General features: G+C 41.0%; 1 protein-coding gene and 1 pseudogene across 5 annotated transcripts in view; both read left to right on the top strand.

The window, feature by feature from the left end:
• UPF1 (UPF1 RNA helicase and ATPase) overlaps nt 1-12,132 on the top strand; it is a 36,331-nt gene that overhangs the window by 7,330 nt on the left and 16,869 nt on the right. For 3 of the 5 annotated variants that reach the window (XM_014060099.2, XM_087703254.1, XM_014060114.2), the window contains exons 3-15: nt 1,222-1,311; nt 3,469-3,636; nt 3,781-3,961; nt 4,514-4,675; nt 6,592-6,676; nt 6,806-6,904; nt 7,301-7,418; nt 7,513-7,672; nt 7,777-7,895; nt 8,575-8,739; nt 9,151-9,265; nt 10,308-10,451; nt 11,643-11,856. In XM_014060099.2, the coding sequence (XP_013915574.2) occupies nt 1,222-1,311; nt 3,469-3,636; nt 3,781-3,961; nt 4,514-4,675; nt 6,592-6,676; nt 6,806-6,904; nt 7,301-7,418; nt 7,513-7,672; nt 7,777-7,895; nt 8,575-8,739; nt 9,151-9,265; nt 10,308-10,451; nt 11,643-11,856 (1,820 nt within the window). The remainder of the gene's footprint in view (nt 1-1,221; nt 1,312-3,468; nt 3,637-3,780; nt 3,962-4,513; nt 4,676-6,591; nt 6,677-6,805; nt 6,905-7,300; nt 7,419-7,512; nt 7,673-7,776; nt 7,896-8,574; nt 8,740-9,150; nt 9,266-10,307; nt 10,452-11,642; nt 11,857-12,132) is intronic. The other 2 variants (XM_014060106.2, XM_014060123.2) reach the window with 1 other exon arrangement.
• On the top strand, nt 8,794-8,922 carry LOC148049833 (U2 spliceosomal RNA; annotated as a pseudogene).

Genomic DNA, 12,132 nt, shown 5'->3' with positions numbered 1-12,132 from the left:
GATTGCTGTTGCCTTTTTTTGAACCTAAATGCTCTTATTCTATGTTTTATGTAGTTTTATATCAGAACCTTTAAGATGCCTTAGTGCATCAGATCATTTTCTAACACCTTGCTTCTGGCTCTCTAAGAATATTGCATTTATGCTTTACTGCCTCCTTAGGTTGTGGGTGCTCTAACACTGGAGATTTTTAGGAAGAGATTGGACAACCATTTGTCTGAAATGGTATAGTTTTCTGCTTGAGCAGAAGGTTGGACTAAAAGACCTTCAAGGTCCCTTCCCACTCTATTATTCTGTTTTTCTGAAGCTCGGAAGATTAAATTGGTTTGGTTATGCCATACTCTGCAGTGTTTAGCTGAATAAGTGGAATTCTCTTAACAATGCATTTTGAATATCTGAACATACTTTTTAAGCTGCAGTGCTTATGTTGACTGTATTACTATTATTCTTCTCATTCTTCCTATTACCTATCTCCTCCTACATACAACTATAACCCTGTTGCTTGTATCTTTATGATTTATATTGTTTTATTTAGTTTCCTAGTATGATTTGGTTTTTTTTAGTATCCTATGACTATCACTAAATGTTTTATCTTATGATTCTTGATGGATATATTTTTATGTACAGTGAGAGCTTATTCACCAAAGACAAATTCCTTGTGTGTCCAATCACACTTGGCCAATAAAGTATGCTATGCAGTGGTAGGTTTGAAATCCCGCTCCAGGGCCAACGGCAGTGGTTCCGGGGCCAATGGCGTCCTCATGGACGTGCGCAGCGCGCATCTTAGTGCCTGTGTGATGCTCCGCGACACTCCAGCTGCTCTGTGGAGCATCACGCAGGTGCTGTATGCACCTGCGCGGAAGCGCAGAAGCCTTTAAACACCGGTAAGGAGCTCGGGCGGGCCCTACGAAGCATTGTACCAGAACGGTATCCGGTGCTCCGGGCTGGCTCCGATACGCGCACACCGGGATGTACTGTCTGCAACCCACCACTGATGCTATGCTGTGATGTTTGGCATTGATCACAAGGAGCTTTATTGCCATAGAGGGCATGTTGTGGATAGTATAATGTCCAAAGCGTTGTTAATGCTGCTGCCAGCTTTCAGAAACAGTGACATAGTAGTCTTTGTAATTCCTTAATCAGTTTGTATGGGCGAGTGTCATTGATTTCCTTTCCTTGAAGTAGAATTGATTTACAGCTATGGTCCCTCTATGTTTTCCTTAGCTATTGTGGCATCCATGATCCAGCTTGCGTGGTCTATTGTAACACCAGCAAGAAGTGGTTCTGCAATGGACGTGGGAATACCTCTGGCAGGTAAATATTCACATTCACAAAGAGAACATAATTCACTTCTGTTAAATGTATGAACATAGAAAGTTTTCAGGTGCTAATTCAAATAATTGATCCACTTTCGCTGTTAGCAACTATTTAAAATCTTGAAGGAAAACTTGCGCCAATTGATCCTAGGTCCCTGTTGAATATAAGTATTTGTACTCTATTGTTGAATTATGGGACTTCTCAGTTTCTGCAAAAATTCAGTCTCGCTTCAAAATGCTTTCTACAACGTGGCTTTAACTTTACCAACATTTTAGTAGGGCACACTTGTTAGAACTAAGTCCCCATAAGGGTGTTTTCTATTATGTACACAAAAGTATTTCATAACATATAATCCCTTAATGTATTATAAATACAATATAGAGAAATAACAATAGCAGTAGGAATCAGTAATGAATAGTATTTGACTTAAATACAGGTAGTCCTTGACCTATAACCATTCATTTGGCAACTCTTTGAAGTTACAGTGGCATTGAAAAAAATGACATGACTGCTCATTGCCCTTGTAACTATTGCGTTGTCCCCATGATCACTTGATCAAAATTTGAGCACTTGGCAACTGGCATATATTTATGACAGTTGCAACATGTTGGGCCAGGTTGCCGTTTGTGACGTTCCCAGCTGGCTTCTGACAAACAAATCTACGGGGGAAGTTGAGTGGACTTAATAACTGATTCATTTAATGACCAGAGCAAAATGGTGGTAAAATTGGGCATGACTCGCTTAACAATTGCCTCATTTATTAGTGGAAATTCCAGACCCAATTGTGATCAAGGCTACCTGTGTCGTGAACCAAGTTAAAATTAACAACTTAACAGACTACAGTATATGTATCATGTAGTAGTCAAGAAACAACACAAAGCAGATAGGTTTTTGCTGCTGTTGAAAGTTTGCAGAGATGGGGGACATACCAATTTATACTAGAGCATGGGGATTGTACTGAAAATCCCCCTTTTTCAACACTATCAAATTGCTGGCACTAGCACTCTTCATTAGTAGGCCCTTTGTGAAGGTTTTTAAGAGCAAGACTCTTGACACAGATGTAGCTGGCCTGAGAGCTGGGGTTCAGGCAGTTATGGTTCTAAAGATCAAAAACTGCACTTTGAATTGGATCTGAAGATACATCAATAACCAATGCAATGAATACTGTATTAGTGTCACACGGTTTAGCTGCCAGTTTTCCATGAACAGCTGAGCTAATTGCATTAAGCACTACTTCCAAAGGCATTTGCAAGTAAATTCTGTTAAATCATCTAACTTGAATGGTGGTAGTACATAAGTGCCTGAGGAAAAGTATATCTCTGAAGGCTTCACTTGCCACATATTATTTGTTTATATTTCCTCATTATTTTTATAAATAACTCAAGGTGTTGAACATCCACTATACTCCTTCCTCCTCCTATTTCCCCACAATAGCAACCCTGTGGAGTGGGTTGGTCTGAGCGAGAGCTATTGGCCGAAAGTCACTCACCTGGCTTTCATGGGTAAGGCAGGACTAGAACATGGAGTATCAGCTGGCTGATATATCTTGCTAATCATGACTGTCTCAGGAAGTTCAGTAAGACCTTCACATTGTTCCTCCTGTTACCCAGCTAATTTGTAAAAATAACAAAGACAGGATATAAAATATCCTCTTTACTTGAATTCTAGTGAAAAGAAGAAAGTCTAGTGAAAAGAAGGACTAGGGGTTCCATGATAGCAATCTTCCAATATTTGAGAGGCTGCCACAAAGAAGGGGTGTGTGTGTTTCAACCTATTTCCCAAAGTACCAGAAGGCAAGACGGGAAACAATGGATACTAATCAAGGAGAGAAGCAACCTAGAACTAAGTAGAAATTCCCTAACATCACAATTAGTCAGTGGAATGGCTTGCCTTCAAAAGTTGAGGACTGTGAAGAATGTTCCATCACTGAAGGCTTTTAAGAAGAGACTGGACAGCCGTTTGTCTGAAATGGCATAGAGTCTCCTGTTTAAGCAGGAGGTAGCCTAGAAGACCTCCAAGGTCCCTTCCAATTCTTTTACTCTGAATTGCACTTTATTTTGTTTTTCCAATATAAATAAAGAGTTTTCTGCTAACATTTCAAAGAAAACTTTTGTTGTGCAATCATTGTTTTGCAATGTTTCTGTCTTTTGTCAGTCACATTGTGAACCATCTTGTGAGAGCCAAGTGCAAAGAAGTGACTCTTCATAAGGATGGTCCTCTGGGCGAGACTGTCTTGGAATGCTACAATTGTGGCTGCCGTAATGTGTTTCTTCTTGGCTTCATCCCGGCCAAAGCTGACTCTGTGGTTGTTTTGTTATGCAGGTAAGAGAATTTTTGCTTTTTAGAAATAAATTATTTGAATGATGATCACAAGAAACTATTAAGTGTATATTTTAATGTAGTTTTTAATTGAGTAATACTTTTTGTGTTTGTCTAATATATGTCTCTCATATCCTAATTGTGCAGGCAGCCTTGTGCCAGCCAGAGCAGCTTAAAGGACATCAATTGGGACAGCTCACAGTGGCAGCCTTTGATTCAGGATCGCTGCTTCCTTTCCTGGCTAGTCAAAATTCCTTCAGAACAGGAACAACTGAGGGCCCGGCAGATCACAGCTCAGCAAATTAATAAACTAGAAGAACTGTGGAAGGTGTGTTTGAGAGATTCAGGCTGTGAATGGAGAGAAAATGGGAGCTAAAGCAGATATATTTGGGACAGGTAGACAGATAATACTGGGTTCAGAATTCAGCTTCCTGAGTATCCTTGGTTTCTTTTTAAATCAAGATTTTGGACTGTGAAGAATGCTCTTAAAGTTTTGAATACTAAAACCAGCAAGGTGGTTAAATAAGAAGACCAGTTGTTGGGGGTTTGAAGCTTTGTCTAGATTCATGTCTTCATCCTAATCAGCAAAAGATGAATTCTGCAGATTGAGGAGAATTTGCACAATCTGCACAACAGTATTCTTTCCTGTAGTATATAATTAGGATTTCTGGGTGATTTTTGGTCAAAAGTGGATATGGCCTGTTTTTATTTGAAATATCCTTACATTTAGTAATTTAAATGGGCATGCTTTGCATTTCATTGTTTTGTGATTTAATGTATGTGATAAGATATTCCTAGTATTTAGTTCCCTCATCTTAGAAGGATTCCCATAAACCAGCTGGAGAAGTTGGGTTTAGCGTCCTGTTGTCTGTGATTGCAGGAGAACCCATCTGCCACTTTGGAGGACCTGGAAAAGCCTGGGGTTGATGAAGAGCCACAGCATGTCCTCCTTAGATATGAAGATGCTTATCAATACCAGAACATCTTTGGTCCTCTGGTCAAGCTTGAAGCAGACTATGACAAGAAATTGAAGGAATCTCAGGTAATGGATAAAACGAAGCAGCCCCTTGAAATAGTTTGGATTGGTGACCCTGAACAGTATGTTGGGGTGGGTGGGTTGTGAGAGTAAGCTTTTGAAAGACTGTAAGTTTAGAAGGGATTTGAAATATAGTTGATATAAATATTTTGAAGCACCATATCCATAGTTCCATTAGTCATTGAGTCCTGGTGTTGGTGTTGGGTAGTTATTACTATGTTTGTCTGATATAATTTTTAAGCAGAAGATTTGATCAGTTGCTAAGTTGTGTCCAACTCTTTACTTTACTTTATTGTCATTGTACGTATATACACAGTTTACACATACAACGAAATTCACATAACACCCAGAGACCAGGCCCAACACACACAATCTCCAAACACACACCTCCACCCACCCATCAAAAAACTTTCCCGCCCCTAAACCACCCAAGCATCCACACAAGAGACCAAGTACTGCTGTCCAATAGCTCATTGATGGTGGCCCTTTAGTTCATTGTTGAGTGCAATTATAGCTCTGGGATAAAAGCTATTCAGAAGACTTGTGATCCTAGTTTTAATTGTTCTGTATCTTCTGCCAGAAGGCAACAGTCTAAAAAGATTATAAGCAGGATGGGAAGAGTCCCTGAGAATGTTTTGCAACTTCTTCAATCAGCGAGATGCGAAGATGTCATCCAGGGTTGGTAGCTGGAGCCCGGTGATATTCTGGGCAGTTTTAATGATTCTCTGTAGAGCTTTTTTGTCCGCTGCAGAGCTGCTCCCATACCATACGAGACCCATGGATCATAGAATGCCAGCCTCCCCTGTCCTCTCTTCCAGAGTTTGCCCAAATTCATGTTCATTGCATCAATGACACTATCTAACCACCTCCTCCTCTGCTGTCCCCTTCTCCTTTTGCCTTCCATCTTTCCCAATATACAGGTCTTTTCCAATGAATCCTCTCTTCTCATTTGGTCGCCAGAGCATCTGAGCTTCAACTCTTTCCAAAGGACGGTTAGGGTTGGTTTCCTTTAGGATTGACTAATTTTATCTCCTTGCAGTCCAAGGGACTCTCAAGAGTCTTCTCCAGCACCATAGTTTGAAAGCCTAAATTCTTCGTACTCAGCCTTCCTTATGGTCTAACTCTCACAGCCATGCATTACTGCTGAGAAAGCCATAGCTTTCACTGTAAGACAAGTAGGTTAAGCTTGTATCTTGACAGATGGAAATGTCAACTTGTGTAATGCAACTTTATCTGCTTGCACTGGGCATTGTAAATGGTTACATGTTCATTTCAGCATCATGAATACATGGGCCTCTATTGGTAGCTTCAGTGTTATATTTTTTACAGATTGTTTTTGTTATAGTTGAGCTGCTTTTGATGAGTGGTTTGTTGAGAGAGTTGTTCTGTATTCCTTGAAGAATATTTTTTCCCAAATTATTTAATTTGTATTCTGTTCTATTTTAAAGTCTCTGAGTACAGACAGAGTGATCTGCTATATGCATGTATTGTTCTTCAGTAGAAAGCAACAGGCATTGCAGCAAATATAATCTGGCAAAAAAGGTGGGCTATTAATAGATTAGAAGTGGGCAGTCTGATAGTTCTAAAGCTGCATGTGGATTCTGTGCGTTTGCAAATAATCAAATGAGAAGAAGACAGCTAGACGTTGAATAGGAAAAGAGCAGTTATCTATGAATGAGAAGCAGCTCCACTGGATTAATCAGATTAATCAGTCCCCTTAATATTGTTCTTATGATGCATTTGAAATCTTCCAGCAAGCATTGAAGTGAGCATATTTTTAAAAAAAAGTCAGCAAAGAAGATTACAAATCTGTTTATATAAGTGATCCATTCACTGGAATAAAATAGGAGACAAAAGGCCATATTAGCTTTGATTCTAGTTAAAGAATAAAAAAATAAAGAATTAATCTTTCTTTATTTTAGACTCAAGACAACATTACTGTGAGATGGGATCTTGGTTTGAACAAGAAAAGGATTGCCTACTTCACCCTGCCAAAGACTGATTCAGGTCAGACTGGAATTAGCAATATCAATAAATTTAAAGAAGTGGATTGGGTTAATAAAAATAAGTGGGCAGATGATACCATATACAGTGCTATCTTCAAAAAATATTCAAAGTTATTTACTGTCTCCTTAGATATGCGTTTGATGCAAGGGGATGAGATCTGCCTGAGATACAAAGGAGACTTGGCCCCACTGTGGAAAGGAATTGGCCATGTGATTAAAGTTCCTGATAGTATCCTTTTTAATTTCACAAGATGGAGGAAGATGCAGAATGAGAATGTACTAGCTGGCAAATGGATCTACTGCCAGATTTTTGTAGTAGAATTGTGAATGACAATATCTTTTTTCCCTGCACTATCTTAGAACTTGATGGTCATACAATAAATTAAATTAAATTAACTTGTTGGTTTTGCCTCTGTTAACATTCAACTTAGCTATAATTCTCTGCCTGGTTATCTTTCCAGGCCATTAATAGTGGTTGTAGATTCTAATAATATACTATGAGCCTTCATGTAAATAATGAATTAAATAAATAAAATATGATTCTGTAAAGCTATGTATCAGTCTATGTGCAGCAATGAGAAGGCACCTAGTGCCTTATATTTTTCTGAAATTACTGCTTAACAAGCTTTCGTAGATTACGGTGATGAAATTGCAATTGAGTTGAGAAGTAGTGTTGGTGCTCCTGTGGAAGTGACTCACAATTTCCAAGTGGATTTTGTATGGAAATCAACATCCTTTGATAGGTTGGTGCAGTTTTATTTGGGGAGCAACTCTTGATTTTGCTTTTTGGGGGAGGGTGAGACGGCCAAAGTGCACACTTGTGCCTCTCTTTTTCAGAATGCAGAGTGCCCTAAAAACATTTGCTGTGGATGAAACATCAGTTTCTGGCTACATCTATCACAAACTTCTGGGTCATGAGGTGGAAGACGTTATAATTAAATGTCAGTTGCCAAAGCGCTTCACAGCACAAGGACTTCCAGATCTCAACCATTCTCAGGTTTGTCCTGTTCCACAGCAAACCCAGGAATTGGAATTAAAGAGTTTCAGGTGTTGGGTTTATAACCTGTTTGACTTCACCGTCTTCTTTCCTTTTATTGTCAGGTGTATGCAGTGAAGACTGTTTTGCAGCGTCCCTTGAGTCTTATTCAGGGGCCCCCTGGCACAGGCAAGACTGTGACATCAGCCACAATTGTGTATCACCTGGCAAGGCAAGGGAATGGGTAAGAGAGAAAGGACACACTAGTTCACAACCCAGAGGGCAGAATAGATTTACTGTGATCTATGATTAAAGATTTGTGCATTGGAATGTGGATGTGACACTCGTAAAAGGAGATGGGATTTTGACCATGCAGCTGCCACCTCTGACACCCTATCAAAACTTTCAAAAAGTCTAAATGCTTCTGTCCAGATGCCAAGAGGTCAGAGATGGGCTAAGTGTGGTTGCTTTTTTCACTCAACCATGAATCTGTTAATCTTCATTGTGGACGCTTGTGCTGTCCTTAATAAGAGCCACTTTGGTGTAGTGGTTAAGGGGCTGGCCTACAAATCAGGAAATTGTGAGTTCTGGTCCCATTTTCGGCATGAATGTTGGCTGGGTGACTTTGGGCCAGTTTCTCTCGGTCAGCTCACCTCACAGGGTAGTGGTTGTGAGAAAAATAGGAGGAGGAGGAAGTATTATGTACTTTTGCTGCCTTGAATTATTTATCAAGTAATAAAGGCAAGATAAAAATCTAATATTGGCAGATCTGTTTTTGTAATCTCTGTTAGTCTTTTATTTGCATTAAAATTATATTTTTGCAAGTGCTACCCAAATATAATAAAAAAGGAGAACGTTTTGGTTGGATGGAATTGTTTGCTCTCAGTTTTTCACCTAATCATAGTTTCGTGCTGTTTTCAAAGGCCTGTGCTGGTTTGTGCCCCAAGTAACATTGCTGTGGACCAGCTGACCGAAAAAATACATCAGACGGGGCTGAAGGTGGTGCGTCTGTGTGCAAAGAGCCGCGAGGCCATTGATTCACCTGTCTCTTTCTTAGCACTGCATAACCAGATCAGGAATATGGATAGGTAAGACATTACTGGAAATGGTCTTGCCAGTATTTTTATTCTTACATTCATTCATTCACTTCTCAGCCTTTTGGCTAAGATCAAGTGTATTATCTGATGGATCATATTTTCATATTTTCCACAAGCCTTAAGCTTTAGATATTCTGCTAAGAGTTCTTTGCTCTAGGGTTGAGTTTATGAAAAGGAAAGAATTTCTTTGTGTCTGCAGATTAGCTTTTGAGACCGAAGATTGCATTTATTTTTTGTCTTGTACTGCCTTTATTCCTGTTGTGGCTAACGCCCTCAGTGTTTTGTTCTTGTTGCCTTTGAATTGTGATACCTTAAAAGCAGGATGCAACTTGATGAAACAAGGATAGATGTAACATTTCCTGCCCTTACAGCATCCTAAGTAGTGCATATTTTGTTTCTCAGCATGCCAGAGCTCCAGAAACTGCAGCAACTGAAAGATGAGACTGGGGAACTGTCATCCGCTGATGAGAAGCGCTACCGAGCACTTAAACGAACAGCTGAGCGGGAATTGCTAATGGTAATCATTTCCTTGTATTTAGCTGCTGTCCTGGTTCCTCACAGGACTTGATTACTCTGTGCTCAAGATTCCTCTGATGCAGATAGGTAAGCTGTGTCCTTGTTCATCTTCAGGGCAGCAAAAACAAAGAGTGATCCTATCTCCAAACACTCTTCAGCAATGAAATCCTGGCGGGTACAGCACACAATGCAAGGAAGCCGTATCATAGCTTAGTATAGAGCCGTGATGGCAAACCTATGGCACTTATGCCACAGGTGGCACGCAGGGCCCTCACCTGAGCAGTCGCCCAGTTCAGCTCCACTGGTGGCCAGCTGATTTTTGGATCTCTGCGCCTGGGAGATGCGCATATACGTGCGGAGGGTGTCGCACAAACGTGTGGGGGGGGATCATGCACATGGGTGGGGAGGGCGGGAGGTGCGATGTCGCCCCCCCCCCAGGCCCCGTTTTTTTTTGGTCCCAGGAGATTTCAGGGAGACTTACTAGGCCCAAAACGGGGTGCGGGGGAGGGCACATGTGCGGGAGCGTCATGTGCACATGCGCAGAGGGGTGGCGTGCATTGCATTATGGGTGTAGGGCACGTGAGGACAAAAAGGTTAGCCATCACTGGTATAGAGAATTGGGAGCAGTTGGTCGTAGCAATATGCCATATTTTCCAGTAGAATCGAGGGAGGGGTTACGCGTGGGTTTTGTCACAGCCTGATTGGTCCATAGACTGGGGGAAATTTCTATAATATTCCTCCATTTCCCATTGGCTCCGGGTTTCCTCTCAATCTTTTGGCCCAAGCACTGCTTTGACTCTTGGGTAGGAAAAATTATTGTTAACCTGACTAAAATTTGATTGATTTGATTGGATTAATTGGATATTCTAAATTACTAAATTTATCTCAGCTGCTGCCCTAGGGACAGTCGTTTCTGTCTTGCATGGGATAGGAGAGCCCTTTGGGGCGCCACACCTCCTACTCTGCGGGCCAGGGGCCCTATCTGATTCCCGGGCCAGCGTGGGTTCAACAATCCTGAAACACTTCTGTTTTATCGCCCTTAGAATGCAGATGTCATTTGCTGCACATGTGTTGGAGCTGGCGACCCAAGACTTGCTAAAATGCAATTTCGTTCCATTTTGATTGATGAAAGCACACAGGCCACTGAGCCAGAGTGTATGGTGCCTGTTGTTCTTGGGGCAAAACAGGTAGGCTGCTTAAAAAAAATAAATCTTAAATTATTGGGTTTTTAAAGTTTAATTTCATTGAATAAATTGCGTACCTCCCAGAGCCCATTTATGAGGGAGATGGGCAGTTAAGAACTTTAATAAAGGAATAAGTAAATAAACATTTAGAAATTCCATTTTTTATTAAGTATTTTTTTTTCTTTTTGAGTTTTGTTTGTACTGAGCAGGTTGGTTATGTGTAGGGTTTTTTTTTTATGGAGGGGCCTGCATGAAGCTTCAGGAAAAGAATTCAGATTGTTTGAAAGGGAGATTTTAGATACGGAGGCACATTGCACAATTGCCCGCATGCAAATGCTAATTTTTTTAAAAAAAAATTTCTGTCAAAATTAAAATTTGGTGTGCTGCTTGAGGAAAGGGGAATCCAGAATGAGGCAATTGACAAAGTCTGAAAAACAGTATGAAATTGGATGGAGAGGGAAGAAGAAAACCAAAGGCTATGGTAGAACTGATATGGTTGTAGAGAAGAAGAATAAGTAGCTTTATTTTTTTAAATTATTAAATTTATATGCTGCCCATCTCTGCAATAAGGTGACTCTGGATTTCTATGTCAGGAGATTAAACAGGCATAAGTGAAGGCCACCCATTGAATTGCTGAGGCATTAATCCTCGAGTTACAACCATTCATTTAGTGATAGTTCAAAATTACAATAGCATGGGGGAAAAGTGACATTTCTGGTCCTCGCACTTACAAGTGTTGCAGTCACCCCCAGGATCATATGGTCGCAATTTGGCAACTGACAGTTGCAGTGTCCCATGGTCATGTGACCCCATTTGCGACCTTCCCAGCGGCCTTCCAACAAGCAAAGTCGATAGGGAGAAGCCAGATTTTGCTGAAACAGCTGAATGATTTGATTCGCTTAACGCCTGCAGTGATTTGCTTAACACTGTAACAGAAAAGTCATCAAATCGGCTGTGACTCAGTTAACAGTTTGAATTCTGGTCTCGGTTGTGGACGTAAGTCGAGGACCACCTGTAAATCAAAGGCGGATGAACAGGAACGCTCCTCCATTTCCTCGTTACCGCTTGGAAACATGGACCATTCAAAGCTGCTTTCGGTCCTTGCCTTTCGATTGTCACCTGATGTTCAGTATCTAGGCTTTCTGCAGATGGCAGGTGTGTGCGTGCATTGACCGGATCTCCCTTTTTTCTTAGTTGATCCTGGTGGGCGATCATTGCCAGCTTGGCCCTGTTGTAATGTGCAAGAAGGCAGCTAAAGCAGGTCTGTCGCAGTCCCTCTTTGAGCGACTGGTGGTGTTGGGCATTCGGCCCATTCGCCTGCAAGTCCAGTACCGCATGCACCCAGCCCTGAGTGCTTTTCCTTCCAACATCTTTTACGAAGGGTCACTTCAGAATGGTGTCACTGCAGGTAAATGGTGTTTTTTGGTTTTTTTGGATATGTGTGCAGAGGGGATTTAGATTTCAGGGAATTTATGAGTATAGGGCAGGCTTTAGTATCCAAGAAGCATCTCTGTCAATTGTATTTACCTACATTTCTCAACTGTGGGAACTTTTAAGAGGGATGGACTTCAATTCCCAGCATTCCCCAGCCAGCTATGCTGGCTGGGGAATGCTGGGAATTGAAGTTCATCCCTCTTAAAGTTCCCATAGTTAAGAAACGCTGGTATTGACCTTAGGATACAGT

This window comes from Thamnophis sirtalis, unplaced genomic scaffold (genome assembly GCF_051295495.1).
Source record: "Thamnophis sirtalis isolate CommonGarterSnake01/CBP01778 unplaced genomic scaffold, rThaSir2_p1.2 scaffold_1, whole genome shotgun sequence".
Taxonomy (NCBI): Eukaryota; Metazoa; Chordata; class Lepidosauria; order Squamata; family Natricidae; genus Thamnophis; species Thamnophis sirtalis.
Note: the sequence above shows the minus strand (reverse complement) of the source record. Positions and strands in the feature narration are given on the sequence as shown.